Source organism: Chiroxiphia lanceolata, chromosome 15 (genome assembly GCF_009829145.1).
Source record: "Chiroxiphia lanceolata isolate bChiLan1 chromosome 15, bChiLan1.pri, whole genome shotgun sequence".
Lineage (NCBI taxonomy): Eukaryota > Metazoa > Chordata > Aves > Passeriformes > Pipridae > Chiroxiphia > Chiroxiphia lanceolata.
This window is the reverse complement of record NC_045651.1, coordinates 3,093,358-3,121,157: the sequence shown is the minus strand read 5'-3', so window position 1 is coordinate 3,121,157 and position 27,800 is coordinate 3,093,358. Positions and strand designations below refer to the sequence as shown.

Below are 27,800 nucleotides of genomic sequence, written 5' to 3'. Positions count from 1 at the left end.
GCGGGGTCCGAGTTGAGCGTGGGCGATGGGCGATCGCGTGTGGGGTGCGGTGTTGCGGGTGGTGGCGGTGCAGGCGGCGTGGGCGCTGTGCTCGGGGCAGGTGCGGTACTCGGTGCCGGAGGAAGCCAAGGCCGGGACGGTGGTGGGCCGTGTGGCGCAGGACGTGGGTCTGGAGGCGGGCGAGGCGGAGGCGCGGCGGCTGCGGCTGGTGTCTGCGGGCCGGCGGGCGAGCGTGGAGGTGAGCGGGGCGAGCGGGGCGCTGGTGGTGAGCTCGCGGCTGGACCGGGAGGAGCTGTGCGGCAAGAGCGCGCCGTGCGCGCTGCGGCTGGAGGTGCTGGTGGAGCGGCCGCTGCGCGTCTTCCACGTGGAGCTGGAGGTCACCGACATCAACGACAATGCCCCGACCTTCCCCGCCGCCCGAAAAAACATCAGTTTACCGGAGAATTCCCCTCCCGGCTCCCGTTTCCCGCTGGAGGACGCATCAGATGCGGATATCGGAGCGAACGCTCAGCTCTCCTACACACTGAGCCCCAGCGAACATTTTAGAATAGAGGAAGAAAACACTGACTCGCACAGTAAGTCCTTGTTTCTGATAATCGCGAAACCTCTGGATCGGGAGACGACTCCCGTTCACCGGTTGTTGCTGACGGCGAGTGACGGGGGCCGGCCGTCTCTGACTGGCACAGTGGAGCTGGTGATCTCAGTGCTTGACGTGAATGACAACGTACCCCAGTTCAACCAGTCGGTTTACAAAGTAGGTTTGCCCGAGGACGCTTTAGTCGGGAAAATAGTGGTACGTGTCAACGCCACAGATCCGGACCTGGGAATTTACGGAGAAGTGATTTATGAAATTGATTCTGTTATTCCACCGTCGGCCACAGATGTTTTCAGCATTGATGCAAATAGTGGCGAGATCAGATTGACGGGTACCCTGGATTATGAGACTGTTACGATATACAACCTGCAAGTTAGGGCTAGAGATAAGGGAATGCCGCCGTTGTCGGGGCACTGCAAGGTGTTGCTGGAGGTGCTGGACGTGAACGACAACGCGCCGGAGGTGCGGGTGACGTCGCTGTCGGTGCCGGTGGCCGAGGACGCGTCGCTGGGGACGGTGGTGGCCCTGCTGAGCGTGTGGGACCGGGACTCGGGGTCGAACGGTGACGTGCGGTGCTGGGTGTGGCCGTCGGGTCCGTTCGTTCTGGAGGCGACGTTGTCGGGGTCGTACTCGCTGGTGCTGCGGGAGGCGCTGGACCGGGAGCGGGTGTCGGAGTACGAGGTGGAGGTGCGTGCGGAGGACGGCGGTTCTCCGTCGCTGGGCGGCCGCGTGGGGCTGCGTGTGCCGGTGTCGGACGTGAACGACAACGCGCCGTCGTTCGCGCAGGCGGTGTACACGGTGCTGGCGCGGGAGAACAACTTGGCGGGCGCGGAGCTGGCGCGGCTGTGGGCGCGGGACCCGGACGAGGCGGGCAACGGGCGCGTGAGCTACTCGTTGTGGGAGGGCGCGTTGGGCGGGGGGTCGGGGTGGTGGGGGTCGGGGTGGGCGGGGGGTGTGTCGGCGTCGAGCTACGTGTCGGTGGAGGCGGAGAGCGGTGTGTTGCGGGCGCTGCAGCCGCTGGACTACGAGGAGGTGCAGGTGCTGCAGTTCGAGGTGCGTGCGGTGGACGCGGGGGAGCCGGCGCTGTGCGGCAACGCGACGGTGCAGCTGTTCGTGCTGGACGAGAACGACAACGCGCCGGCGCTGCTGCCGGCGGCGGGCGGCGGGGCGGAGGCCGGGTCCGGGTCGGGGGAGGCGGGGACGCTGTGGGCGTGGGCGGCGTGGGGTTCTCCGTCGGGTCAGGTGGTGGCGAAGATCCGGGCGGTGGACGCGGACTCGGGCTACAACGCGTGGCTGCGCTACGAGCTGTGGGAGCCGCGGGGCAAGAGCGCCTTGTTCCGCGTGGGGCTGTACAGCGGCGAGGTGAGCACGGCGCGGGCGCTGGAGGAGGCGGACGGTCCGCGGCAGAGGCTGGTGATCGTGGTGCGGGACCACGGCGAGCCGGCGCGCTCGGCCACGGCGACGCTGAGCGTGTCGCTGGTGGAGGGCGGCGAGGCGGCGCTGGCGGCGGCGGCGGGCTCGTCGTCGCTGCTGCCGCGCTCGTTGGCGGGCGGCGAGAGCGGCTCTGGGCCGGCGGCGTTGGCGTCGTCGGCGACGAACGTGTGGCTGGTGGTGGCGATCTGCGGCGTGTCGAGCGTGTTCCTGCTGGCCGTGGTGCTGTACGGGGCGTCGCGCTGGGCGCCGCGGGCGGCCGTGCTGTCGGGGCCCGGGCCCACGACGCTGGTGTGCGCCAGCGAAGTGGGCAGCTGGTCGTACTCGCAGCGCCACAGCCGGAGCCTGTGCGTGGCGGACGGCGCGGCCAAGAGCGACCTGATGGTTTTCAGCCCCAACTTCCCGCCGCCGCCCGGCGCCGCGGCCAAGGACACGCAGCCGGAGCCTCCCTCTCTCCTCGACACGGTCAGTGGCCCTTCCTTGCTCTTGTCTCCTTCTTCCCTCCTCCCTTCTGCCCCTTCTCTCCCGCCCCCTGGTCAGGCAGTGCTCGGAGCCGGGCTCAGCTCCTGCAGTCGCAGGGCGATGGGTGCTTTGCAGGTGATTAAGGATGTCAGTGGCACCTTTGCATCGCTTGCCGAGTTCTTTCGGTAGCTCCATCTCTCTTGCTGAGGTGAGGCTGACGTTAAGGTCTTGCTCCACTGTTGAACAGTTACTGTGCACAGGTGATGTTTGCTGATCACGGTGGGAGAATTAAATTGCCTGTGTTTTGCCCATTGTGTGAGAGGTGCCCCCAGGTGTCAGCTTTTCAGGCAACTTGTTTGCTGCTGTATAGCATTTCCACCCGATCTTACTGAGGCAGGGGAAGAACTACAGGTTGAGATGTTTGCAGTCCCCCAGGTGCTTTGTGCTGCATTATTGCCTTTGCTGACCATGTTGGTTTTAGTTGGGTTTCTTATGGAAACCTACCTTCCTCCTCTTTGATTCTGCTCACAAATTGATGTGAAGCAAGGTGAGCTTTAGGATTTCAAGGACAAAAGTTCTCCATTTTCGTTCTACCACCAGACTGCTTAGGAAAGAGGGGGAGGTGTGAGTAACATTTTCCTGTTTCTATGATGTTTTTGCAAGTATAAAGCCTTAGTTCAGTATAAAGTATTCAGGCAGGTATGTTAGAAATGGAAATTTTGTTTTTCTTTTCTTCTTGCCACTGTTCTGCTTGTTGTGGGCGTGTGTTCCTGGGAAGTAATGTCTTGTACACTCTCCGGTTTTTTATATTCTTTCAAATTTGTGTTAACAGCCACATCATTTAAAAGCTGTGGAAATTTTCTTTTGTGCAATGAACAAACTAACATATTCAAAATCCCTGAAACCAGAGTACAAGCACTCACTGCCAAATGTCAAATAACATGCTTTTACATGGTCAGCATCATGTGTTACACTGATGGTCTCACCAGCGTTTCAGTTTTTCTCTCAGAGCATGACATCAAAGGCATTGCCATTTAGAGCTGTCATGACATCACCTTTGGGAAGAGTATTGCTCCCAGGTCTGCCACCTTTCCACCTGAGAGAGCTGAAGGAATCCTAGATGTGACAGGTCAGCTGTAGAGGGTCTGCTGTGCCCTGTGCCTGTGACACCGTCTGTGTTTTGAAGGTGCTGTCACTGGTGGGGAGGAGTGAGTTGGGTGGGTGTTGAGGTGGGTAAGAAAACTGTGGCGTGTAGTAGTGAGCAGGGCCTGGCCATTTCCTGATGTGAAAGGTGATCTTGAGCAGTGGGAAGAGGAGTGATCTTGTGTGGGAGAACTGGAAATCCTTGGGAAGGGCATGGGCCATGTTGTAAGACAGAAATGGGAGATGACATGTTTGTCTTGAGAACACATCTTGGAGAGGGAGGGGAAGGATGCCTAGAGGAAAGCAAGATGAGCACAGAGTGTTTGTTCTTGCTAAAGATCCACTCCCAGGGTCTCGTGTAGTCTGGAGGTGACAGCCTTCCTGACCATGAGACAGTGTGTGATACTTAAATGCTGACAATGTCCTTTGAGGTTCTGAAGATCCCCTGTCAGAGACAGTCTCTTGTGCTGCTGCCTGCCTGATGTAGGCCTTGTGTTGGTCAGAGGGGGTGAGATGCAGAGTGCTGAATGTTGTCTGATGCACCACTTGTTTTGGAAAAGGTATTGTGTGAAGGGAAAGCTTAAACTTGCTGTCCCTGTGTAGTTGTGGGTATCCAGAGTTTCTTGCACAACTGCTGATGTTGTTGTGATGGTTTCTTGCTCCTCCTCAGGTGGGATTTGTACGTACCTGTGATGAGGTGGGTGTAATCTGTATGTGCTCAACTTCCCCGACTTGTGCACTGCAGAGGTGGCCTCAGTAGAGATGGTGTGTCCTGTTGTCACCCAGGGCTCCTTCTTGTATCTGCAGGCCAAGCCCTGCAGTGCAGCCCAGCTCTGGCTTCATGTGGTCCAAATTCTCCCCCTCCGCTGACCTTTTGAGTGCTCTTGTGCTTTGGCATTTGCTGGGGTTCTCTTGGTGATCTAAATGTGTGTGGACTGGGCTCAGAGCTGTCACAGCTCTAGTCCCAGAACCTTTCTGAAGTCTACCACACAGCTCTGATGTGTTTCCATGTGAGATTGCTGAAAAGGAGCAAAGCATTTATGATGAAGTTCACACAGCCTGGAAGAGCTTGCCAAGTGCTGTGTGGCCTTGCAGAACTCCATGGGTTGTTTGTGTTGCTCTGGAGGGAAGGTGAGGATGTGAAAGGCCTGGATCAGATGCAGAGGGGGGGTTACAGATGAGGCATGTTGAGCGATGTTTGATATTTTGGCAGTGATTTTGCATGTGGCACTAAGTAGATCCTGGACCTGTGTGATGGGGAGGGTGAGTTTGAGTGGGGAAGAGTGTTTCCTGAGGGAAATGGAGATGCTGTGTAGAACACAGTTTGTGTTATTGGGGAGGAAATGGCTAATGTCAGATTAGCTGTGGAGTTGCCATTTCCCATGGCACTGGCTAGAGAATACCAGTAGAAAACCTTGAGTCAAGGCCAGTCACACCAGACTTTTCTCCTGGCACCCTCTCAGGACCTGCAGTAGTTCTGCATATCACTGTGCTCTGTGTTACTATTGCTTGTGAAATTATTCTTCCCTTTAATTGTTTGTCTTTGATATGGAATGTTGTTGGCCAACTGCAGGATTTTGAAGTGTGTATCATTCAGCCCTTCTTCTCAGGCCATTGCCTCAGTCATCTCTGAGGTCTTGGTCTTGCTTGTAAGGGGACATAGCTGGTAGCATTTAAGGACAATGTCCCTTAAAATCAATACTCCTTGTGCTGGAGTTTCTTTTTTGGTGAAGAAGCAACCAGTGATGCTGATGAGGTAAGTCACTGATAACTGAAGAGGCTCTGTGTGAGATGGGTGTACCTTGGTTCCTGTTCATTTTTGGTATCTTTGTGTTGGATGGACTGCATGTCACCTGGATTGAAATGCCTGTAGGTTTGGAGCAGCACTGCCTGCTCTCATTCCTTTCCTGCTGTTGCCTGGCACAGGGTGAGCAGGTGGAAGCAAGGATGGATTGAGCACTGACTGTAATGTGTTTCTTGGAGTAGCTGTGTTGGGCCTGCAGCAGATGTTCTCAGTGACAATGCCCTGGTGTCACCTTGGTGGGTTTGTTTGGCTGTGCAGGTGAGACATGGGTCAGGAAAAATAGTACAAGAGCTCTTCATAGAAGTCTATGAGAGGTGGTTGGGAGCTGTGGTTGGCCTGTGCTTTTTCAGTCTTGTTCTGAAGGGTCACTGTGCTTGGCTGGGATGTGTTTTCAGTTCCCAAGGGAGCGACTTCCTTGGGTTTTTAGTTCCTGGAACCTGTTTTTCTTAGACATCTAACTGGGTGGACTGTTTTCTGATGTGGCAGAGCTGTTCTTTGCCATCTGACTGCCTTGGTGTGTTATTGCTGAGTCCTTGAGCTGCCTGATGACTGAAGGCTCAATGTTTGGCTTTCATCCTGAAGGGAGGGGCAGTTGTAGGTGCAGGGATGGGAGGTGAGCAGAAAGGTAATTCCCTGTCCAGATGGGTGGGAGGAGGAAAGGGAGAGGAATGAGAGCTTTTGTAAAAGGGCATCATGTCTGTGCTTTGTTGGGACAGTGGTGTAGCTGTTTTTAAAGAATTTTCTTAAGGGAGAAAAATGGTTGGAATATATAAGGATGGAATCAGAAGGGAAGGGGAAGAAAGGAAATGGCCCAGGGAGGCAAGAAAGAAAGAAGGAAAGAGAATAAGGGAGAAGAGAAAGGAAGAACAGAGGAAGAAGGAGAGGAAAAAGAATCAAAGGAAGGAATCATTGCAAGGAAGAGGAATGATAGCTGTTCAGGAAGGATATGTCCATTGTGAGTGTGGCATAGAGATTTGAAAAGAACTGTGGTAAGAAAAAAAGGACGTAAGAGACAAAAAAGGAAATAGAAGAGGAGGTGAAAAAAATAGGACAAGTAAAAGCAGGTAGGAGGAAAGAAGATACAGGCAAAGTATCCACTGAAAGATAAGCAAAGAAGAGAAGGAAGAGAGATAACAGCAGAAGAAAATGAAGAGGAAAAGGACAGATAAAGAAAGGAAACTACATCAATAAAAAGCAAGCCAGTATGAATTTAAGGAGGGAAGGAAGGAAGAAGAGAATGGAAGAAAAGAAAACAGGATAAAGTAGATGACCAGGTGATACCGACCTTATCTCTGGACGCTGAGCGAAGTTGGTCCCCAGCAGCCTCTGCTTCGGTTACAGCACCGCGCTCTGATGATGCTGCCCGGGAATTAGCGCGGATGGTTCCGACTTCGATGACCTCCGCCGCGGCACCGGAGGCGACTGGGGAGCTGCCAGGGGGGATGAAGAGAGAAGGTTGGAAAGAGAAGGGGAAATGGCTCAAAGAATACGGCGCGGCAGAGCAACAGTGAACAGGAGAAAGAACAGAAGGGCAAAGAAGAGAAAACTGAGAGCATAATATAAAGGGAACAGTAGGAGAGGGAGGGGGGAAAAAAAGTATTAAAACCGGAAGAGAAATAAAAGGAAGGAAGACAAATAAGAAAAAGAGAAGCTCGGTAAGAAGAGCTGGCAGAGGTGACGGCGCTGGCGCTGTGTGTGAGCGTGTGAGGCGGCGGAGCAGCGCACGGTGTCGCTGCAGGCTGAGGAAGGGCGTGTGGGCGGCTCCGCTCCGGTGCGGCGGAGAGCCCGGCTGTGAGTGCGGGGGGGCGGCTGGGGCCGGGCAGCGGAGCCGGTGCGTGCGGGCGGCGGCGGGAGCCGTGCGGGGCCCGTGCGGGGTCCGAGTTGAGCGTGGGCGATGGGCGATCGCGTGTGGGGTGCGGTGTTGCGGGTGGTGGCGGTGCAGGCGGCGTGGGCGCTGTGCTCGGGGCAGGTGCGGTACTCGGTGCCGGAGGAAGCCAAGGCCGGGACGGTGGTGGGCCGTGTGGCGCAGGACGTGGGTCTGGAGGCGGGCGAGGCGGAGGCGCGGCGGCTGCGGCTGGTGTCTGCGGGCCGGCGGGCGAGCGTGGAGGTGAGCGGGGCGAGCGGGGCGCTGGTGGTGAGCTCGCGGCTGGACCGGGAGGAGCTGTGCGGCAAGAGCGCGCCGTGCGCGCTGCGGCTGGAGGTGCTGGTGGAGCGGCCGCTGCGCGTCTTCCACGTGGAGCTGGAGGTCACCGACATCAACGACAATGTCCCGACCTTCCCCGCTGCCCGAAAAAACATCAGCATCGCGGAATTGTCTGTGGTGGGATCTCGTTTCCCACTGGAGGGCGCGTCTGATGCAGATATCGGAGCGAACGCTCAGCTCTCTTACACACTCAGCCCCAGCGAGCATTTCAGAGTAGAAGAAGAAAACAGTAATTCACGCAGTAAGTCCCTGTTTCTGGTGCTCACGAAACCGCTAGACCGGGAGACGATGGCCGTGCACCGGTTGTTGCTGACGGCGAGTGACGGGGGCCGGCCGCCTCTGACGGGGACGGTGGAACTTGTGGTCTCAGTGCTTGACGCCAATGACAACGCGCCCCAGTTCAACCAGTCCGTGTATAATGTACATTTGCCCGAGGACGCATTACAGGGGACGCTGGTGGCACGAGTGAACGCTACAGATCCAGACGAGGGAAGTAATAGAGAAATGAAATATGAAATCGATACTGTTGTTCCTCCCTCTGCCTCAGATGTTTTCAGCATCGATGCAAATAGTGGAGAAATCAGACTGACGGGAGCCCTGGACTTTGAAGCAGTTACTTTATACGATGTACATGTTAAAGCAACAGATAAAGGGACACCCCCGCTGTCGGGTCACTGCAAGGTGGTGGTGGAGGTGCTGGACGTGAACGACAACGCGCCGGAGGTGCGGGTGACGTCGCTGTCGGTGCCGGTGGCCGAGGACGCGTCGCTGGGGACGGTGGTGGCCCTGCTGAGCGTGTGGGACCGGGACTCGGGGTCGAACGGTGACGTGCGGTGCTGGGTGTGGCCGTCGGGTCCGTTCGTTCTGGAGGCGACGTTGTCGGGGTCGTACTCGCTGGTGCTGCGGGAGGCGCTGGACCGGGAGCGGGTGTCGGAGTACGAGGTGGAGGTGCGTGCGGAGGACGGCGGTTCTCCGTCGCTGGGCGGCCGCGTGGGGCTGCGTGTGCCGGTGTCGGACGTGAACGACAACGCGCCGTCGTTCGCGCAGGCGGTGTACACGGTGCTGGCGCGGGAGAACAACTTGGCGGGCGCGGAGCTGGCGCGGCTGTGGGCGCGGGACCCGGACGAGGCGGGCAACGGGCGCGTGAGCTACTCGTTGTGGGAGGGCGCGTTGGGCGGGGGGTCGGGGTGGTGGGGGTCGGGGTGGGCGGGGGGTGTGTCGGCGTCGAGCTACGTGTCGGTGGAGGCGGAGAGCGGTGTGTTGCGGGCGCTGCAGCCGCTGGACTACGAGGAGGTGCAGGTGCTGCAGTTCGAGGTGCGTGCGGTGGACGCGGGGGAGCCGGCGCTGTGCGGCAACGCGACGGTGCAGCTGTTCGTGCTGGACGAGAACGACAACGCGCCGGCGCTGCTGCCGGCGGCGGGCGGCGGGGCGGAGGCCGGGTCCGGGTCGGGGGAGGCGGGGACGCTGTGGGCGTGGGCGGCGTGGGGTTCTCCGTCGGGTCAGGTGGTGGCGAAGATCCGGGCGGTGGACGCGGACTCGGGCTACAACGCGTGGCTGCGCTACGAGCTGTGGGAGCCGCGGGGCAAGAGCGCCTTGTTCCGCGTGGGGCTGTACAGCGGCGAGGTGAGCACGGCGCGGGCGCTGGAGGAGGCGGACGGTCCGCGGCAGAGGCTGGTGATCGTGGTGCGGGACCACGGCGAGCCGGCGCGCTCGGCCACGGCGACGCTGAGCGTGTCGCTGGTGGAGGGCGGCGAGGCGGCGCTGGCGGCGGCGGCGGGCTCGTTGTCGCTGCTGCCGCGCTCGTTGGCGGGCGGCGAGAGCGGCTCTGGGCCGGCGGCGTTGGCGTCGTCGGCGACGAACGTGTGGCTGGTGGTGGCGATCTGCGGCGTGTCGAGCGTGTTCCTGCTGGCCGTGGTGCTGTACGGGGCGTCGCGCTGGGCGCCGCGGGCGGCCGTGCTGTCGGGGCCCGGGCCCACGACGCTGGTGTGCGCCAGCGAAGTGGGCAGCTGGTCGTACTCGCAGCGCCACAGCCGGAGCCTGTGCGTGGCGGACGGCGCGGCCAAGAGCGACCTGATGGTTTTCAGCCCCAACTTCCCGCCGCCGCCCGGCGCCGCGGCCAAGGACACGCAGCCGGAGCCTCCCTCTCTCCTAGACACGGTCAGTGGCTCTTCCTTGCTCGCTTCTCTCCCGGTCACCCGACGACCCTTTTCTTTTCTACCTCTTTTCTCCTGCCTTTTGGGCCGGTCCTGTTAGGACTCTGGCTCTGTTCCCGGAGTCTGAGGCTGGAGGTTTCTTGGCTGGTGCTTAGGGATGTCAATCGCACGTTTGCAGCTGCCACCAGGTCCTGTGCAGGTCTCTTGGGAGGGAAGGGAATGGGAGCAGGGGAGGTCGAAATAAGCGTCCTACGGCACCTGAGAGCAGTTGCTGTCCGCAGCTGAGGTTTGCTGCTCTGGGTGTGATTTATTGTGGCCTTGAATGAAATCCCTGCCCTTTGCGATGGGAGGAGCCCCGAGGTGTCAGCTTTGTAGCCTGTACTGTTTGTTGCTTGCTGAAGGTGTGCAAGACAGGCAGGCTGTAGTTGTTACAGACCCCAGGCAGTACATGCTGCCTTATTACCTTTGCTGAGTCCTGGCCGTGCTGATGTCAGCATTGTGAAAAACTTTGTCCTCTGCCTTCTTGATTTTTTCTGGCAACTGAGTCTTCTACTGTTTCCCTCTTCATTGTGTAGTTTTCCCCTGTGATTGTCCCAGCAGACTCAGTATTCATTTCCTGTGTTCTTTTCCCGGCATGTTTTTTCTCTGTATAGTAGTATAACCCATTCAGGCAGAGGATGGTGACCCAAGGAATGGGAATTTTCTTTTCCCGATTCCCTTAATTGTGCTATATACATCCATTCATGGCTGGAGCTTGCCACTGGCCTGTTGTGACAGTCTTTCAATATTTGTTATTACTTTTGATCAAGAAACATTCTCTTAAATATCACACAAATTAACCTGTATAGATGTCATCCATTACAGTGCTGTGGTCCTTATTCAGGCACTTATCTCAGAGCGTGAAATCACTGCTTGGTGTCATTGCAGCTACACTGACAGTATGTCTACAACTAGATGTTACACATTTCAGGTGTGTAACAGAGGTCTAAGGTGTGTATGATTTCCATCTGGGATAGCTGTAGCACTAGAAAATGTGAATAGTCAACTACAGGGAGTCTGCTGAATACAGTGTGTATAATATCAGCTGTATGGTTTTTATGGTGCTATCATTAATGGGAACAGTTTTCCCTTCCTGGCCAGAGACGTGGCCTGACATACACTGGGCTGTTATGGTGTTCTTGGAATATTTACATCATGAACCATGTCCTTGCAACAGTCCTGGAGAGCTGTCAACAAAAAACAAACTCAACTGGCCAACAAAAAACCCCTGATAACAAAATGGGAAACCTGAATTCTCCTACAGAAACGATGTCATCCTTTACACTGGGGAGCTTGTCAGTGATTGGGTTATTCTACAACAGCATGAAATCAATGCCTTTGCCGTTTGGAATTGTTCTGACATCACCTTTAGAAGGAGTAGAGTGCTGGACATGGTCTACATGATACGATCTCTGTGTTTTTTGTGTGGTGCTCTTATTGGTGACACTGGTCTACAAAAGCTGGCAGGAGCCCTGAAGTGGTAAAGGAGACAGTGACATGTTGCAGAGGTGGATGTGGTAGTGACACTGAGTAGGCCCTGGCCATATCCTGATGTTAAGGTTGACCTTGAGCAGGGGCAAGAATTGTCTGATGGAATTGGAAGTCCTCAGGAAGACCGTGGGCCATGTCATGGGACAATCTTCTGGGTACTGTTTACTGTGCTGTTGGTGATTGCTGATCGTGCTGGTGTCAAATGTGCTTTCTTATCAAGAACTCAGTCCTCCTTGATTCTCCTCCATAAGAGATGGGATGCAAGATGACACTTGTGACTTCACAGTCTTTCTCCTCGCAGTGGTAATTTCTCCTGTTTGGCTGACCCTCCAGAGTCATTGTGAAAGCAGGGAAGTCATTGCACATTTTTCCTGTGTTCTTTCTCCGAGTATATTTTTACTCTACGTAGTAGTAGAGAGTGTTCAGGCAGAGGAGTGTGACCTAAAGTGCAGGGTTTGTTTATCTTTTCTTGTGTTTCTGAACTGTATTGTGGGCAGATTGTCCAGTGAGGTGGCACAACCATACACTGGTAGGTTTTCATGTTATGTTAATATTTGCATCAACAGCCACATCCTTAAAAAACATCTTGGAGTTCTCTTAAAAAACCCCCAAACCTACAGAATACAACCAAACCCAGAATCCCCCAAAAAACCCCACCCATACCCAACACCCCATTTTCCTGTGCAGTAGCTATCATTGTTGGCTCTGATGTGTTTGTCAACATTTGGGTTGATCTTCCACAGCATGTAATCAATGGCCATTGCCTTTAGAGTGGTCCTGACATCACCTTTATGAACAGTATTCTCCCAGGTGTGTAATGTTTCCTTCTGAGACTGGGGAAGCCAGGGGAGATTGTGAGCTGAAGGTGGCAGTGGCACTGAGTAGGCCCTGACCATGTCCTGGTATTATGAAGTGTGACCTTGAGAGCAGTGGGAAGACTTGTCTGTGGGAACTGGAAGTCTTTGGGAAGACCATGGGCTGTGTCTTGAGAAGACAAGAATGTGAGATGATGTTCTTGTCTTGAGAACAGCTGTCCCAGGGTGGGGAATGAGGGATACCTAGAGGAAAGCATGAGGCAGCATGGGCACTGGTGTGCACTGCTAGATCCTGAGGTTATGGAGTTGAAGGCCTTCTGGATATTGAGTAAATCCATGAAGATTTAATGCCCATCATGTTCTTTGAGGGTATGAATATCTCCCACCAGAGACAGTGCCTGCTGTCTGCCTGATACAGAGAAGGTGTCAGTGCAGAGGGTGTTGCATGCAGACTGCTGACCATTTCCTGGTGAACTTCTGGATTCCTATTTTGGCAAAGGTTTTCTAGGAGGGTAGCACTTCAACTTGCTGTCCTTGTATAGTGGTGGGCATCTACAGCAGCTTCCACAGCCATTGATCTTGCCATGGTGGTTCCTCGGTCCTCCTCAGGCATGATTTTTAAGGGCACATGGTGAGGCGGGTGTAATCTTGGTTCACTCTTCTTGCCCTACTTGTGCATGTGAAAATTCAGCCTCTGTCGAAAATCCTGTTGTCATGGGTGGCTCATTGTGATGCCTGTGATGTCCGTGTGAAACTCTGCACAGCAGCCCAGCTCTGGTTTCCGATGGTACAAATTCTCCCATCCTGTTCATATTGTGCTTAGGCATTTGCTGTCATTCTCTGGAAGTGTAAAATCCATGTGGACTGGAGTCAGAACTATCATGGCCATTTATATCACAAAATCCATAGGAACTCAGTTCTTATGGGCTGCTCTGTGGTGTTTCCATCTGAGATTGCTGAAAAGGCATAAACCACAAAGTTTATGCAGCTGAGGATCATCCACCAGACAGGGAGGGGCTTTGCATCCCTCTGTGTGTTCTTTGTGCCAATTGCAAGGGAAGGGGAGGGTGTGCAAAGACCTAGGACATGCTTAGAGCAGGGTTTGTGATGTTGTGGAAGTGATCCTGTGAGTGGCAGCAGGTGGGGCCTGGGCATGTGTTGTGATAAGGGTGTGACTCCTTTAGTGGGGAAGAGTCTTGCCTGAGGGACGTGGAGATGATGTGTAGAACAGAGCCTGTGTCTTTGGGGAAGGACTGGAGAATGTGTGCTTAGGTGGAGGTGCCATTTCCCAGGGTGCAAGACTGAGGATTCCAGTCCAAAATGTCAAGAAGAGGCTCTGCAGACATTGCCAAAGCCTGGGATTTCTCAGGACCTCCAACAGTTCTGCCTGTCCTTGTGCCCCGTTTGTTCTCTTCATGCGTTTCCACACAGTGGAATTGGTTTCTTTGGTTTTCTTCTCTCTTCGTACCAAAAACTCACAGTTGTGTTTTTCTGTCTCTAATGTTGGTAACTTGTTGGTAACACTGGCTAATATGGGATGCTGTGTTTTGGCAGCTGTGAGGTTGCAAACATTTGGGTACTTTTCCATCAGTGTGCGGGATGAGGATGACTTTTCCATTCTACTGAGCTGAGTTTGACATTGAGACAATGTCCTTCCTTAGCTTTCCAGTGTCCCTCCTGCTACCTCGGGATAGAAGTGCATAAGGGAGCACTGTGCTTTTTCCAGTGATTTCAAGACTTTTGTAGAATGTACATAATTGTTTTCTATCCATCTTTCCCAGTAGTCTCTGAGAGTGTTAGGGAACAATGTCCCTTAAAACCAGTTCCCCTCCTCTGAAAATATTTCTTTTCTGAAGAAGCAAACCGTGATGCTACAGGTAAGTCCCTTCTGGCTAAAGAAGAGGAGTCTGAGAGACAGCTGTACTTTTGTTCCTGTTCACTCGTGGTGTCTTCATCTAGGATGGAGCCAATGTGCCTGGATGGGCAGCTGGACTGGATGGGTCCCTTCCACCTTGAAATATTTTTGAATTCCTAGGTTGGACTAGCAAAGCACCACTGCCTGTTCTCATTTCTTTCTTGCTGCTTCCATCACGGTTTGAGAAATTGGCAGCAAGGACAGATGGAGGAGGAACTCTGAAGGTAGATGGGTTGGGAGTGGAGAGGATGTTCTCTGCTGTTGTTTTGCATTCATGTGTTTTACTGGATTGATCATAGTACTGAGTTCCTTGGGAACTGATGCCCCTGAGTGTGGAAGTTCTTGCTGTATTGTTCTGTCAGAGCTTGTCTGCCTGGAAGGAGAAGCAAGAGCTTGTCCTTCATGAAGCAGATGGAAAATGAGGCAGGAATTGTGGCCCTTCATCAGGGTATATGAAGAGTTCTCAGGAGGGGTGGTTGTGCTGTGTTTCTTCAGATTCACGGCAGATTGGTGTGCTGAGCTGGGCTGCGTTTGAGTTGCTGAGTGAGAGAATTGCATGGAGCTTTTTGGGCTCATTGGAGCCTTTTTGCACAGATGTTGAAGTACCTGGGGCCTGGTCTTGTGATTCCAAGGGCAGTGTATTCTTCACAGTGTAGTACAGCTGTTCTTGGCCATATTATTGCCTTGCTGTGTTATTTGGTGGGTCTGTGAGGGCACTGGAGGCTGAGGAGTGTGGTCTTCTTCCCGATGGGGAGGGAAGGGAGAGGAGGTGTGCTGACAGTCTGTTTGCTTTGCATTTGCTGGAGGAAAGCAGGAATGTTGTTCCTCAAGAGGAGGCAGGTAAGGCCTCCATGAGAGCTCTTGTCAAGGGGCAGGTCTCTGCTGCATGAAGAGGATGATGTAGACACTTAAAAAACAATTTGTTTGGAAAACATTTTGGTAAAGGGGAAAAAAGAAGTATGGGTGCAGAAGAGAGGGGAATCAAGGAGGGCAGTGTGAGGCATGAAAGTAAAAGGCATGGAAGGAAGAGAAGGAAAAGAAAGGAAGAGAAAGGAGGAGGGAAGAAGGAACCTGTATAAATGAAAAGCAAGCAAGGAAGAAAGAGATGAAAAAAAGAAAGGAAAGAAGGGATGATAGAGAAGATTACAAGCATGCACCAACATTTCCTCTACATGCTGTCTGGAGCCGAGGACCTCAGTATCCCCAGTAGTCAGGAACCCTGTGCAAGCCTTGATAAAAATTGATGAGGGAGAGGAAGAAGAGGTTTTGTGTAAGGATGTGTCCACACCCCATGGTGAGAGTGATGTAGTCATGTAGAAAATACTGTGTTAAAAGAGGCAGAGAATAAGCAAAGAGGGAAGAAGAGATGGTTAGAGAAGGACGGGGGAAAACGAAGAGGAGAAGGAGTAAAAAGGGGAAAGAAAATAAAGCAGTGAAAGACTGAAAAATCATTTGAGAGAAAAAGATGAAGGATGAAACATTGAATGAGTTTACTAGCATACTATGATGTTATCTCTATCCACAGAGAGGTGGGAGGAGAGAAGTAATTAGGGAAGGAAGATGACAAAGGGGAGAAAAGGAGGTATATCGAGATTACCGGGGTGCACCGACGTTCTTTTCTAACGCTGAGGGGATTTCATCTCCCATGGTGTCCTCACTGGTTACTGTCTCCCGCACTGGGATGATGCCCTGTAATTAGAGCCGATGGCTCCGACAGTGATTGTCTCGACCACAGCGACAGAGATCACCGGTAACTTGGTAGCGAAGATAAAAAAGGGAGAGGCATGGGAAGAGAACGGCAAGGGGAGAAAAGCATCGCACACGGCAGGGCAAGGAAGCAAGAGAGAAGGTAGAGATGAAGGAAACGAAACGAAAGAAGAAAGACAGAGGAAAGAGAGTAGAGTAAAAAGAGAAGGAAATAGTAGAAAAGAGAAAAAAGGAAACATGAAAAATACGGAACGGAAAGACGAAAGAAAAAGATGGAGAAAGAGTAAAGAAGAGAGGAATATATGGAAGCACGTCCCATAAATACGAAAAAGAAAGGAGAGACAAAGATAAAGAAACTCGGTAGGAAGAGAAGGCGGAGGAGATGCGTGTGTCGGGCGGAGGCTTGGTCGCTGTGTGTGAGCGTGTGAGGCGGCGGAGCAGCGCACGGTGTCGCTGCAGGCTGAGGAAGGGCGTGTGGGCGGCTCCGCCCCGGTGCGGCGGAGAGCCCGGCTGTGAGCGCGGGGGGGGCGGCTGGGGCCGGGCAGCGGAGCCGGTGCGTGCGGGCGGCGGCGGGAGCCGTGCGGGGCCCGTGCGGGGTCCGAGTTGAGCGTGGGCGATGGGCGATCGCGTGTGGGGTGCGGTGTTGCGGGTGGTGGCGGTGCAGGCGGCGTGGGCGCTGTGCTCGGGGCAGGTGCGGTACTCGGTGCCGGAGGAAGCCAAGGCCGGGACGGTGGTGGGCCGTGTGGCGCAGGACGTGGGTCTGGAGGCGGGCGAGGCGGAGGCGCGGCGGCTGCGGCTGGTGTCTGCGGGCCGGCGGGCGAGCGTGGAGGTGAGCGGGGCGAGCGGGGCGCTGGTGGTGAGCTCGCGGCTGGACCGGGAGGAGCTGTGCGGCAAGAGCGCGCCGTGCGCGCTGCGGCTGGAGGTGCTGGTGGAGCGGCCGCTGCGCGTCTTCCACGTGGAGCTGGAGGTCACCGACATCAACGACAATGCCCCCATCTTCCCCGCCGCCCGAAAAAACCTCACCATTGCGGAATTCAACACGCTCCCGGGTTCTCGTTTCCCGCTGGAGGGCGCGTCTGATGCGGATATCGGAGCAAACGCGCAGCTCTCGTACACACTGAGCCCCAGCGAACATTTCTCTTTGGATTTACAAAAATCGAATGAGCGAAACATTGAACCTGAACTTGTATTAATGAAACCTCTGGATCGGGAGTCGATGCCGGTGCACCGGTTGTTGCTGACGGCGAGTGACGGCGGCCGGCCGTCTCTGACAGGGACGATGGAACTGGTGATCTCGGTGCTGGATGTGAACGACAACGCGCCCCAGTTCAACCAGTCGGTGTATAAAGTGCAGCTGCTGGAGAGCGCTGCAGTGGGGACAGTGGTGGTGCGGGTGAACGCCACGGATGCGGACGAGGGAAGTAACAGTGAGGTGACCTACAGCGTGACGAACTTCTTTCCGCCGAGTGGAAAAGATGTGATTTCTGTTAATGAGAAGACGGGGGAGATTCACCTGACGGGCGCCCTTGACTTCGAAGAAGTCAGTATGTTTGATTTCCGTATAGAAGCAAGAGACCAAGGTTGGCCGCCGCTGTCGGGTCACTGCAAGGTGTTGCTGGAGGTGCTGGACGTGAACGACAACGCGCCGGAGGTGCGGGTGACGTCGCTGTCGGTGCCGGTGGCCGAGGACGCGTCGCTGGGGACGGTGGTGGCCCTGCTGAGCGTGTGGGACCGGGACTCGGGGTCGAACGGTGACGTGCGGTGCTGGGTGTGGCCGTCGGGTCCGTTCGTTCTGGAGGCGACGTTGTCGGGGTCGTACTCGCTGGTGCTGCGGGAGGCGCTGGACCGGGAGCGGGTGTCGGAGTACGAGGTGGAGGTGCGTGCGGAGGACGGCGGTTCTCCGTCGCTGGGCGGCCGCGTGGGGCTGCGTGTGCCGGTGTCGGACGTGAACGACAACGCGCCGTCGTTCGCGCAGGCGGTGTACACGGTGCTGGCGCGGGAGAACAACTTGGCGGGCGCGGAGCTGGCGCGGCTGTGGGCGCGGGACCCGGACGAGGCGGGCAACGGGCGCGTGAGCTACTCGTTGTGGGAGGGCGCGTTGGGCGGGGGGTCGGGGTGGTGGGGGTCGGGGTGGGCGGGGGGTGTGTCGGCGTCGAGCTACGTGTCGGTGGAGGCGGAGAGCGGTGTGTTGCGGGCGCTGCAGCCGCTGGACTACGAGGAGGTGCAGGTGCTGCAGTTCGAGGTGCGTGCGGTGGACGCGGGGGAGCCGGCGCTGTGCGGCAACGCGACGGTGCAGCTGTTCGTGCTGGACGAGAACGACAACGCGCCGGCGCTGCTGCCGGCGGCGGGCGGCGGGGCGGAGGCCGGGTCCGGGTCGGGGGAGGCGGGGACGCTGTGGGCGTGGGCGGCGTGGGGTTCTCCGTCGGGTCAGGTGGTGGCGAAGATCCGGGCGGTGGACGCGGACTCGGGCTACAACGCGTGGCTGCGCTACGAGCTGTGGGAGCCGCGGGGCAAGAGCGCCTTGTTCCGCGTGGGGCTGTACAGCGGCGAGGTGAGCACGGCGCGGGCGCTGGAGGAGGCGGACGGTCCGCGGCAGAGGCTGGTGATCGTGGTGCGGGACCACGGCGAGCCGGCGCGCTCGGCCACGGCGACGCTGAGCGTGTCGCTGGTGGAGGGCGGCGAGGCGGCGCTGGCGGCGGCGGCGGGCTCGTCGTCGCTGCTGCCGCGCTCGTTGGCGGGCGGCGAGAGCGGCTCTGGGCCGGCGGCGTTGGCGTCGTCGGCGACGAACGTGTGGCTGGTGGTGGCGATCTGCGGCGTGTCGAGCGTGTTCCTGCTGGCCGTGGTGCTGTACGGGGCGTCGCGCTGGGCGCCGCGGGCGGCCGTGCTGTCGGGGCCCGGGCCCACGACGCTGGTGTGCGCCAGCGAAGTGGGCAGCTGGTCGTACTCGCAGCGCCACAGCCGGAGCCTGTGCGTGGCGGACGGCGCGGCCAAGAGCGACCTGATGGTTTTCAGCCCCAACTTCCCGCCACCGCCCGGCGCCGCGGCCAAGGACACGCAGCCGGAGCCTCCCTCTCTCCTCGACACGGTCAGTGACAATCCCTCTGACTCCTTCCTTCCCCTGGGCACTCTCCTCTCTTCCGTCCCCTCTGATCCGCCCCCTGGGCCGGTGCTGTTGGGAGTCTGGCCCCGCCTCCGCTACCTGAGGGCCGTGGGAGCTTATGGATATTATCGGGAGTTGTCTATGTACCGCCCAGTCCTTTCGGGAGAACCCTGGCTCTTGGTGTGTGTGTCTGCTGAAATAACGGTGTTATGGTACCCTGGAGCTGAGATTTTGCTGCAGTGGGCAGGAGTTGTGTCCTAGAATGCACTGTCTGTTTTGATGAGAGCTGCTCTGAGTTGTCAGCTTTGTCGGCAATGCTGTTGTTTGCTGTTGTGTAGGGTTTCAATGCGAGCTTGATGAGAAATACAAGACAGGGAAGCTGTGGTGGTGACAGTCCCCAAGTCACTCTCTATTGTCCTATTGCCTTTGTTGACAGTGTTGGGATTAGGTCTGGATTATTAACAAAAAATGTCCTTTTCCATTCATTCCCCTTGCAAGAGATGTGATGCAAAGTTACGTTTGAGACTTCAAATTTTTGGCTCCCTGTGGAAAGAACAATTGTGCATTTAGTTTCTGTCATCAGACTCATTAAGAAAATAGGAAAGGCAGTACAGACTTTTACTATCATCTTTTTCTCTATATTTTTTGCTCTACTTATTACCCATTCAAGGAGAGGAGTGTGACCCAAGGTAAGTGTTAGAATTCACAGTTTTCTTGGTATTGTCCTGCTCTGCGTTTCTGTTGTGAATTTGCGTTCCTGGCCAGAGAAATGGTATGAAATATGGTAGCCTCTTTTGATATTCTATCAAAATGTGTATGAAAAAAAATCACATAATTTCAAGACTGCTGGAAATATTTTCTGAACACAAAAGAAGGAAACCCCAAACAAGGAAAACCCCAGACAAATGTAAAGAATCAAAAGCCAAACCAAATTCTCCTGTGCTGCTGGTACCATCTTTTACAGTGCTGTTCTCATTAACATTTTGATTTCTCTCTTAGATCATGTCATCAATGCCATTGCCATTAGGGCTGTCACAACATCACCTTTAGAAAGTATTTCTCCCTGTTTTTCCATGTTTGTATCTGAGGTAGCTGAAGCATTGCAAAACGTGATGGGTCAGCAGCAGAGTCTGCTGGACACTGTGTCTGTGATACATGTGTATGTTTTTCCATGGTGCTCTCACACCATGGAGGGGTTCACAAATGCTGGAGTGAAAAGGAACTGTGGCATGTTTATGAAAGTGAGTGTAGCAGCGACAGAGCAGGGCCCAGACATTTCCTGATGTGACCTGGAGCAGTGGGAAGGTGTGTCAAAGGAAGGTGGGAATCATTGGGAAGGCCATGGGCCATGTCTTAAGGACAAGAGTGAGAGATGATCTTGTCTTGAGAACTCGTGTCCCAGAGTGGGGAATAAAGGATGCCTAAAGGAAACTGTGGGGCAGGATGGACACAGGGTGTTCCTGCCCAGGTTACTTTCCAAGGCTCTAAGGGTGTGGAGTTGGAGGCCTTGTGGATCTTGAGATGTGGTATTGAAATGCCCACAGTGTCCTTTGAGGTTATGAAGATCTCCCACCACAGGAAGTAATCTGTGCTGCTGCATCATTGCCAGAGGAAATGTGTTGGTAAGAGGAAATGTGATGCAAAATGCTGAATGTTGCCTGATGAACCATTTCCCTCTTGTGTTGAGAAAGCTGTTGTGGGAGGGTCACACTTCAGCCTGCTGCCCTTGTGTAGTTGTGTGCATCCATAGCAGCTTCCTCAGCTGTTGATTTTGCCATGATGGTTCCTTGTTCCTTGTCAAGTGAGATTTATAAGAGGATGTGATGAGGAAGGGGGTGTAATCTGTGTGTGTGTGTGTGATTTCCTGTACTTGTACACTTGGAGTCATTCTCAGTAGAAATGGTGTGTCCCCTGGTCATGCTTAACCCTGATCAGACTCACCAAACCCACCTGAGCAGCCCAGCTCTGGTATTATATCATAATTGTCCCACACAGTTGATATTGTGGCTCTGCTTGTGCTTCAGCATTTGGTGTGGTTCTCTCAAAGAAAAAAAAAATCATGTTAACCAGGATGAGAGCTGTCGCTCTGACCACAGAATCTTTAAGATCTCTCATGTGTAGCCCTGTGGTGTTTCCATCTGAGATTGCTGAAAAGGCACAGAACATTTAGGGTGAATTTCACACAGCCTGCCAGACATTCTGTGCCTTTGCATCCCTCTGTAGGTTCTTTGTGAGGATTATGAGGGAAGGTGGGGATGTGGGAAGGCCTGGGTCGTGCTCAGAGTGGGTTTTATTGCTGGGGGATGCTGTTCTGGTGGGGCAGTTTGGGTGCTGTGGTTGTGATCCTCTGAGTCTTGCTTGGGGCCTCTGTCATGGGGAGGGTGACTTTGAGTGGGGAAGTTTCTTTATTGAGGAGATGGAGGTGCTGTGTAGGACAAGTACTGTGTCACTGGGGAGGAACAGGAGGATGCTTAGCTGGAAACTCATTTCCCAGAGCTTGGGATACCTTCCAGTGGAAAACCTTGTGAGGACACCTGTCACTCAGGGTTGCTTGCTTGGGGTCCTCTCAGGACCTTCAGAAGCCCTGCATATCTGTATTCCTTGGTGTTTTCTGTGCTTTTTCTGCCAGATGTGGAGACATCTGTCATACATGGTTTGGATGACTTGCTTTCGGCAGTATGGTGTTTGTCCAACAGAAGCTTTTCCAAATATCAGTGTCATTTGGTCAGCATTCTCTGAACCTCTTCTTGGTTATGTATCTGCTCTTGTCTTGATAGGGAGTGGAAAAAGTTCTCTCCATAATCCAGAAGTTGTCAAAACAGGTTTTGGTTTGTTTTTTTTTTTTTTTTCTTTTTTTTTATGGTGGATCGGGACCCTTTGGTTTTCTTCTCCCCTTTTACCAAACACTTCCATCTTTTTAATTTTTTTTTTCTTCTTTTACATTGGCAATGAGTTGGTTACAGTGAATGAAATGCAGACTGCTGTGTTTTGTCAGCTGTCAGTTGGTGGAGCTCACAGCAGCTGACCATCGGTTTGAGGAATGGCTTTTGCAGCCTCCTGGGCTGAGATTGATGTTGGGAGAATGTCCTTAGCTTTCCAGTGTCCCTCCTGCTTCCCCTGTGATAAAAGTGCACAAGGGAGCACTGTGCTCTCTCCAGTGATTTTGAATGTGGGTCATTTTTTCCTGTCCATCTTCCACAGAAATCTCTGATAACATTAAAAGCAAATGTCCCTCAGAACCAGTTTCCCTCCCCTGAATGTGTTTGTTTTCTGAAGAAGCCACCAGTGATGTTACAGGTAAGTTACTCCTGCCTAAAAAAGATGAGTGTGAGAGACAGCTGTACTTTTGTTCCTTTTTAGTCATGGTATCTTCATCTTGGATTGACCAAATGTTTCTTGGATTGGGAGCTGGACTTGATGATCCTTATGAGTCCCTTCTAACTTGAGATATCCAATGATTCTGTAAATGGACCAGCAAAGCACCACTACCTGCTCTCATACCTTTTTTGCCCCGTGCTTCCAGGCACAGTGGGAGCAAGTGGCAGCAATTGCAGATGAAAGAGGGACACTAATGTGTTTTTCTGAGTGAATGTTTTGGGAATCGAGGGTATGTTCTCAGTGAAAAAGATACCATGTTACCTTCATGGCTTTTGCGGGTGGATCATGTTACTGAGTGAGAGGTGTTCCATGGGGACTAATGCCCCTGGATAGGGAGGTTGTTGCCCTGTGTATCTGACAGAGGAGGAGGAAACTGAGGCCTGAAGAGTAGCTCTTTATGGAGCTATATAAAGAGTACTTGTACGCTGTGGTTGCCCTGTTCTTTTTCAGCCTTCTTGAAGGATTGGTGTCCCGGGCTGTGATGGGTTTGAGTCCTCAAAGGAAAGACTCCTGCAGCTTGTTTGTGTTCCTGGGAGCCTATTTGCAGGGATGCCAAAGTACCTGGGGATTTGGCCTGTGCTTCAGAGTGGTGGATTGTCTTCCTTGAGAGGACGGGGCCCGATGAAGAGTGTGGTTTCCTTGCAGAAGGGGAGGTGAAGGGGCATTCTGTCTGTCTTGGACCGACTGAAGATGAGAAGGAAGGTTGTTCCTTGTGGGGAGAGAGGGAAGGCGGCAGAGGAGAGGAACGAGAACCCTTTCCAAAGGGTATGTCCATGCTCCATGGCGAGAGTGATTGAATCATGTGGAAAACATGTTGGTTAAGGAGATAAAGCAGAGACAAGGAGGGAAGGAGAAGGGGATGTATGTATGCATAAAGACACAGAAAAGAAGACGAGAATAATAAGAAGTAAGGAAGAAAGAATGCAGGGAAAGGGAAGTAAAGAAATGAGCAAGCAATAGAGAGAGGAACAAATTCTAAACGAGTTTACTGGTACATCACCGATGCCATCACAGTACAAAAATCGGAGGAGGGCAAGAAAGAAGGGGAAAAAAAAGAAGGAAAGAGAGAAGGGAAAGAAAAACAGAAATAAGATGATATGAAGGAATGCCACAAGTCGATGATTAAGAATGGAAAACGACAAATAGGAGAAAGAAAGAAAGAAACCGCAAAGGAGGTGAGCAGTACTCACTGACCTACCTCTGGTCACTGAGCAACGTTCATTACCGAGAGCCTCTGCCTCCTTCAGAGCACCACGCTCCGGCGCAGATGCCACGTAATTAGAGCTGGAGCCTCCGACTCTCACGGTCTCCGCTGCGGCAACGGAAGCGACTGATGAGCTGCCAGTGGCGGTAAGGAAGAGAAGGGAAAAAAGAAAAAGAACATGGAAAAAGGAAGAGGAGCAAAGCAGAGCCGGCAGAGGAGATGCGGAGGCTCGGTCGGTGTGTGTGAGCGTGTGAGGCGGCGGAGCAGCGCACGGTGTCGCTGCAGGCTGAGGAAGGGCGTGTGGGCGGCTCCGCCCCGGTGCGGCGGAGAGCCCGGCTGTGAGCGCGGGGGGGCGGCTGGGGCCGGGCAGCGGAGCCGGTGCGTGCGGGCGGCGGCGGGAGCCGTGCGGGGCCCGTGCGGGGTCCGAGTTGAGCGCGGGCGATGGGCGATCGCGTGTGGGGTGCGGTGTTGCGGGTGGTGGCGGTGCAGGCGGCGTGGGCGCTGTGCTCGGGGCAGGTGCGGTACTCGGTGCCGGAGGAAGCCAAGGCCGGGACGGTGGTGGGCCGTGTGGCGCAGGACGTGGGTCTGGAGGCGGGCGAGGCGGAGGCGCGGCGGCTGCGGCTGGTGTCTGCGGGCCGGCGGGCGAGCGTGGAGGTGAGCGGGGCGAGCGGGGCGCTGGTGGTGAGCTCGCGGCTGGACCGGGAGGAGCTGTGCGGCAAGAGCGCGCCGTGCGCGCTGCGGCTGGAGGTGCTGGTGGAGCGGCCGCTGCGCGTCTTCCACGTGGAGCTGGAGGTCACCGACATCAACGACAATGCCCCCACCTTCCCCGCCGCCCGAAAAAACATCAGCATCCCGGAATTTACTACTCTCCCTGGATCTCGTTTCCCACTGGAGGGCGCGTCTGATGCGGATATCGGAGCGAACGCTCAGCTCTCCTACACACTCAGCCCCAGCGAGTATTTTAGAATAGAGGAAGAAAACACTAATTCGCGTACTAAGTACCTGTTCCTGGTACTCATTAAAGCACTGGACCGCGAGACGATGCCGGTGCACCAGTTGTTGCTGACGGCGAGTGACGGGGGCCGGCCGTCTTTGACAGGGACGATGGAACTGGTGATCTCAGTGCTTGATGTGAATGACAACGCGCCCCAGTTCAACCAGTCCGTGTATAACGTAGTTTTGCCCGAGGACACCTTAGTGGGAAAATTGGTGACACGGGTGAACGCCACGGATCCGGATTTGGGAATATATGGAGAAGTGACTTACGAAATTGGTACTGTTGTTCCTGCTTCTGCCTCAGACATTTTCAGCATTGATACAAATAGTGGAGAAATCAGACTGACGGGAGCCCTGGACTTTGAGACTGTTACAGCATATGACCTAAACATTAAAGCGAAAGACAAAGGGACACCCCCACTGTCGGGTCACTGCAAGGTGGTGCTGGAGGTGCTGGACGTGAACGACAACGCGCCGGAGGTGCGGGTGACGTCGCTGTCGGTGCCGGTGGCCGAGGACGCGTCGCTGGGGACGGTGGTGGCCCTGCTGAGCGTGTGGGACCGGGACTCGGGGTCGAACGGTGACGTGCGGTGCTGGGTGTGGCCGTCGGGTCCGTTCGTTCTGGAGGCGACGTTGTCGGGGTCGTACTCGCTGGTGCTGCGGGAGGCGCTGGACCGGGAGCGGGTGTCGGAGTACGAGGTGGAGGTGCGTGCGGAGGACGGCGGTTCTCCGTCGCTGGGCGGCCGCGTGGGGCTGCGTGTGCCGGTGTCGGACGTGAACGACAACGCGCCGTCGTTCGCGCAGGCGGTGTACACGGTGCTGGCGCGGGAGAACAACTTGGCGGGCGCGGAGCTGGCGCGGCTGTGGGCGCGGGACCCGGACGAGGCGGGCAACGGGCGCGTGAGCTACTCGTTGTGGGAGGGCGCGTCGGGCGGGGGGTCGGGGTGGTGGGGGTCGGGGTGGGCGGGGGGTGTGTCGGCGTCGAGCTACGTGTCGGTGGAGGCGGAGAGCGGTGTGTTGCGGGCGCTGCAGCCGCTGGACTACGAGGAGGTGCAGGTGCTGCAGTTCGAGGTGCGTGCGGTGGACGCGGGGGAGCCGGCGCTGTGCGGCAACGCGACGGTGCAGCTGTTCGTGCTGGACGAGAACGACAACGCGCCGGCGCTGCTGCCGGCGGCGGGCGGCGGGGCGGAGGCCGGGTCCGGGTCGGGGGAGGCGGGGACGCTGTGGGCGTGGGCGGCGTGGGGTTCTCCGTCGGGTCAGGTGGTGGCGAAGATCCGGGCGGTGGACGCGGACTCGGGCTACAACGCGTGGCTGCGCTACGAGCTGTGGGAGCCGCGGGGCAAGAGCGCCTTGTTCCGCGTGGGGCTGTACAGCGGCGAGGTGAGCACGGCGCGGGCGCTGGAGGAGGCGGACGGTCCGCGGCAGAGGCTGGTGATCGTGGTGCGGGACCACGGCGAGCCGGCGCGCTCGGCCACGGCGACGCTGAGCGTGTCGCTGGTGGAGGGCGGCGAGGCGGCGCTGGCGGCGGCGGCGGGCTCGTCGTCGCTGCTGCCGCGCTCGTTGGCGGGCGGCGAGAGCGGCTCCGGGCCGGCGGCGTTGGCGTCGTCGGCGACGAACGTGTGGCTGGTGGTGGCGATCTGCGGCGTGTCGAGCGTGTTCCTGCTGGCCGTGGTGCTGTACGGGGCGTCGCGCTGGGCGCCGCGGGCGGCCGTGCTGTCGGGGCCCGGGCCCACGACGCTGGTGTGCGCCAGCGAAGTGGGCAGCTGGTCGTACTCGCAGCGCCACAGCCGGAGCCTGTGCGTGGCGGACGGCGCGGCCAAGAGCGACCTGATGGTTTTCAGCCCCAACTTCCCACCGCCGCCCGGCGCCGCGGCCAAGGACACGCAGCCGGAGCCTCCCTCTCTCCTCGACACGGTCAGTGACCCTTCCCTCCTCTGCCCCTTTTTTTTCGCCTGCTGAGCCGGCGCTGCTGTGGAGACAGTCTCTGCCCTCTCGGCCTGAGGGTAGTGGGTGCTTGGCGTCTGTTTTCTTTCTGACTGCTTGTTGCATTTTGTCTCGTTTTTACGCTCTGTAATATGTTGCACCGCTACAGGTTTTTTATGCCCACTAAGGTCTTTTGTCTTCCTCTTACCGTGTTAAGAAGAGGAACTGTACAAAATTCTCTGATATTGCTGCACTCCATATTTCTTCAAATTTAAATGAAATACCTTTTGTTTTCTGTCATCTCATAAGTCTTACCTTTTTGATTGGCACTGAGAATGGAGCTGATATATCCACATCACTTTCTTCTCTATGTCAAATATGTAATTTCAAAACCAGTCACAGTCTCTGTTGAAGCCACGTCTTTTTTCTCATCTGCTCTCCTTTGTAGTCCCCTGCATTGAAAATCTTTTGCCGTTTTCCCTCTTAGGTCTTCAGAGTGAGTCATCACCTCTTTCTGCAGTTCTCAGCAGGCCTGTATTTTAACTGCTCCGTAGGGTGATATCTCCTCTTACCTTTGATACATCACACTCTGTGACGCTTTGAGATCCCCTGGTGAGCTATTAAATGGAACAGTTCCTGGTAAAGAGCTCTGCCCGACTGCAGTGTTGACTTTATCTTGCTGGTATTATCAGGTCTGGTTTTACTGCCATTTGTGTAGTTAATCACAACTCTAAATGCCTCTTTCAGCCTTCTTTTATTTTGGATGGAGTGTCTTTATTTGCTTAGATTTTTCTGTCTTAGAAGTATGGTAGTTCTAATGAATTTCTTGGGTTTGGATCCTGGGAAATGCTTGTTTCCAGTCTTTTCTTAATCAGAAGTCTGTCCTCCTTTTTGGTTCATCTCTGAAAGAGAAATCATGCAAAGTTCTTGCCTATTTACGTTGCATGGCATATATTAGTTTGTGAAGTACTACAGAATTACTATGGACATGGCAAAGAAAGAAGTATTTCACATTTTCCCCTTCTAAGTATGATTTAATTGTACTATCTGATATAAGGTACCTACTGGCAGAAGAACACGAACTAAAGTAGATATTAAAAATGTGCAGCCATTGTACTATATCAGGCAAGATGTACTGTTAGAGGACTTGTTTATGGTGGATTGATGTATTTGTAGAAGCACCTCAGTTTGATTTCTGACTAGAGTGGTTCCATGTACCTTGCAGTTGTAGGCTTTGTATTTGTTTGGATGTTTGGGGGTTTAAAACTTATTTATTTGAGTTTATTTTATTTTGTTTTGTTTAACTTTTTTCTCCCCTGAGAATATAAAAATAAACTGTGATTTTATTTTTTTGTCTCACTGTTTATGTGCCTTATGATGATCATGTGATTACGAACTGGGATTCTTGAAACTCCCAGTTCCTCCACAGACAGCGTGGCTT

At 54.9% G+C, this 27,800-nt stretch overlaps 4 protein-coding genes across 5 annotated transcripts in view; all 4 read left to right on the top strand.

The window, feature by feature from the left end:
- Nucleotides 1-25: 25 nt before the first annotated feature.
- Nucleotides 26-2,677, top strand: LOC116794589 (protocadherin alpha-2-like). Its single transcript, XM_032703363.1, has one exon. The coding sequence runs from the start codon at nt 26-28 to the stop codon at nt 2,675-2,677; it is 2,652 nt and encodes an 883-aa protein (XP_032559254.1).
- Nucleotides 2,678-7,329: 4,652 nt separating this feature from the next.
- On the top strand, nt 7,330-16,274 carry LOC116794588 (protocadherin alpha-2-like). Its single transcript, XM_032703362.1, is given in 3 exon segments — nt 7,330-9,763; nt 9,766-9,795; nt 16,180-16,274. Coding segments are annotated over 3 exon segments (2,559 nt in total).
- Nucleotides 16,275-16,374: 100 nt separating this feature from the next.
- LOC116794239 (protocadherin alpha-2-like) lies at nt 16,375-23,621 on the top strand. The gene has a single exon (XM_032702772.1). The coding sequence runs from the start codon at nt 16,375-16,377 to the stop codon at nt 19,117-19,119; it is 2,745 nt and encodes a 914-aa protein (XP_032558663.1). The 3' UTR covers nt 19,120-23,621.
- Nucleotides 23,622-23,733: 112 nt separating this feature from the next.
- The window catches only part of LOC116794237 (protocadherin alpha-C1-like), a 96,626-nt gene continuing 92,559 nt past the window's right edge, over nt 23,734-27,800 (top strand). The window contains exon 1 of one of the 2 annotated variants that reach the window (XM_032702767.1): nt 23,734-24,232. In XM_032702767.1, coding sequence (XP_032558658.1) covers nt 23,882-24,232 — 351 coding nt within the window. In that variant the 5' untranslated portion in view covers nt 23,734-23,881. Of the gene's footprint in view, nt 26,351-27,800 lie in introns of both variants that reach the window. The other variant, XM_032702768.1, reaches the window with a different exon arrangement.

Excerpts from the sequence above, each read along its gene's own strand:
- LOC116794589 (XM_032703363.1), top strand. The coding sequence starts at position 26 with ATGGGCGATCGCGTGTGGGGTGCGGTGTTGCGGGTGGTGGCGGTGCAG.
- LOC116794239 (XM_032702772.1), top strand. The coding sequence starts at position 16,375 with ATGGGCGATCGCGTGTGGGGTGCGGTGTTGCGGGTGGTGGCGGTGCAG.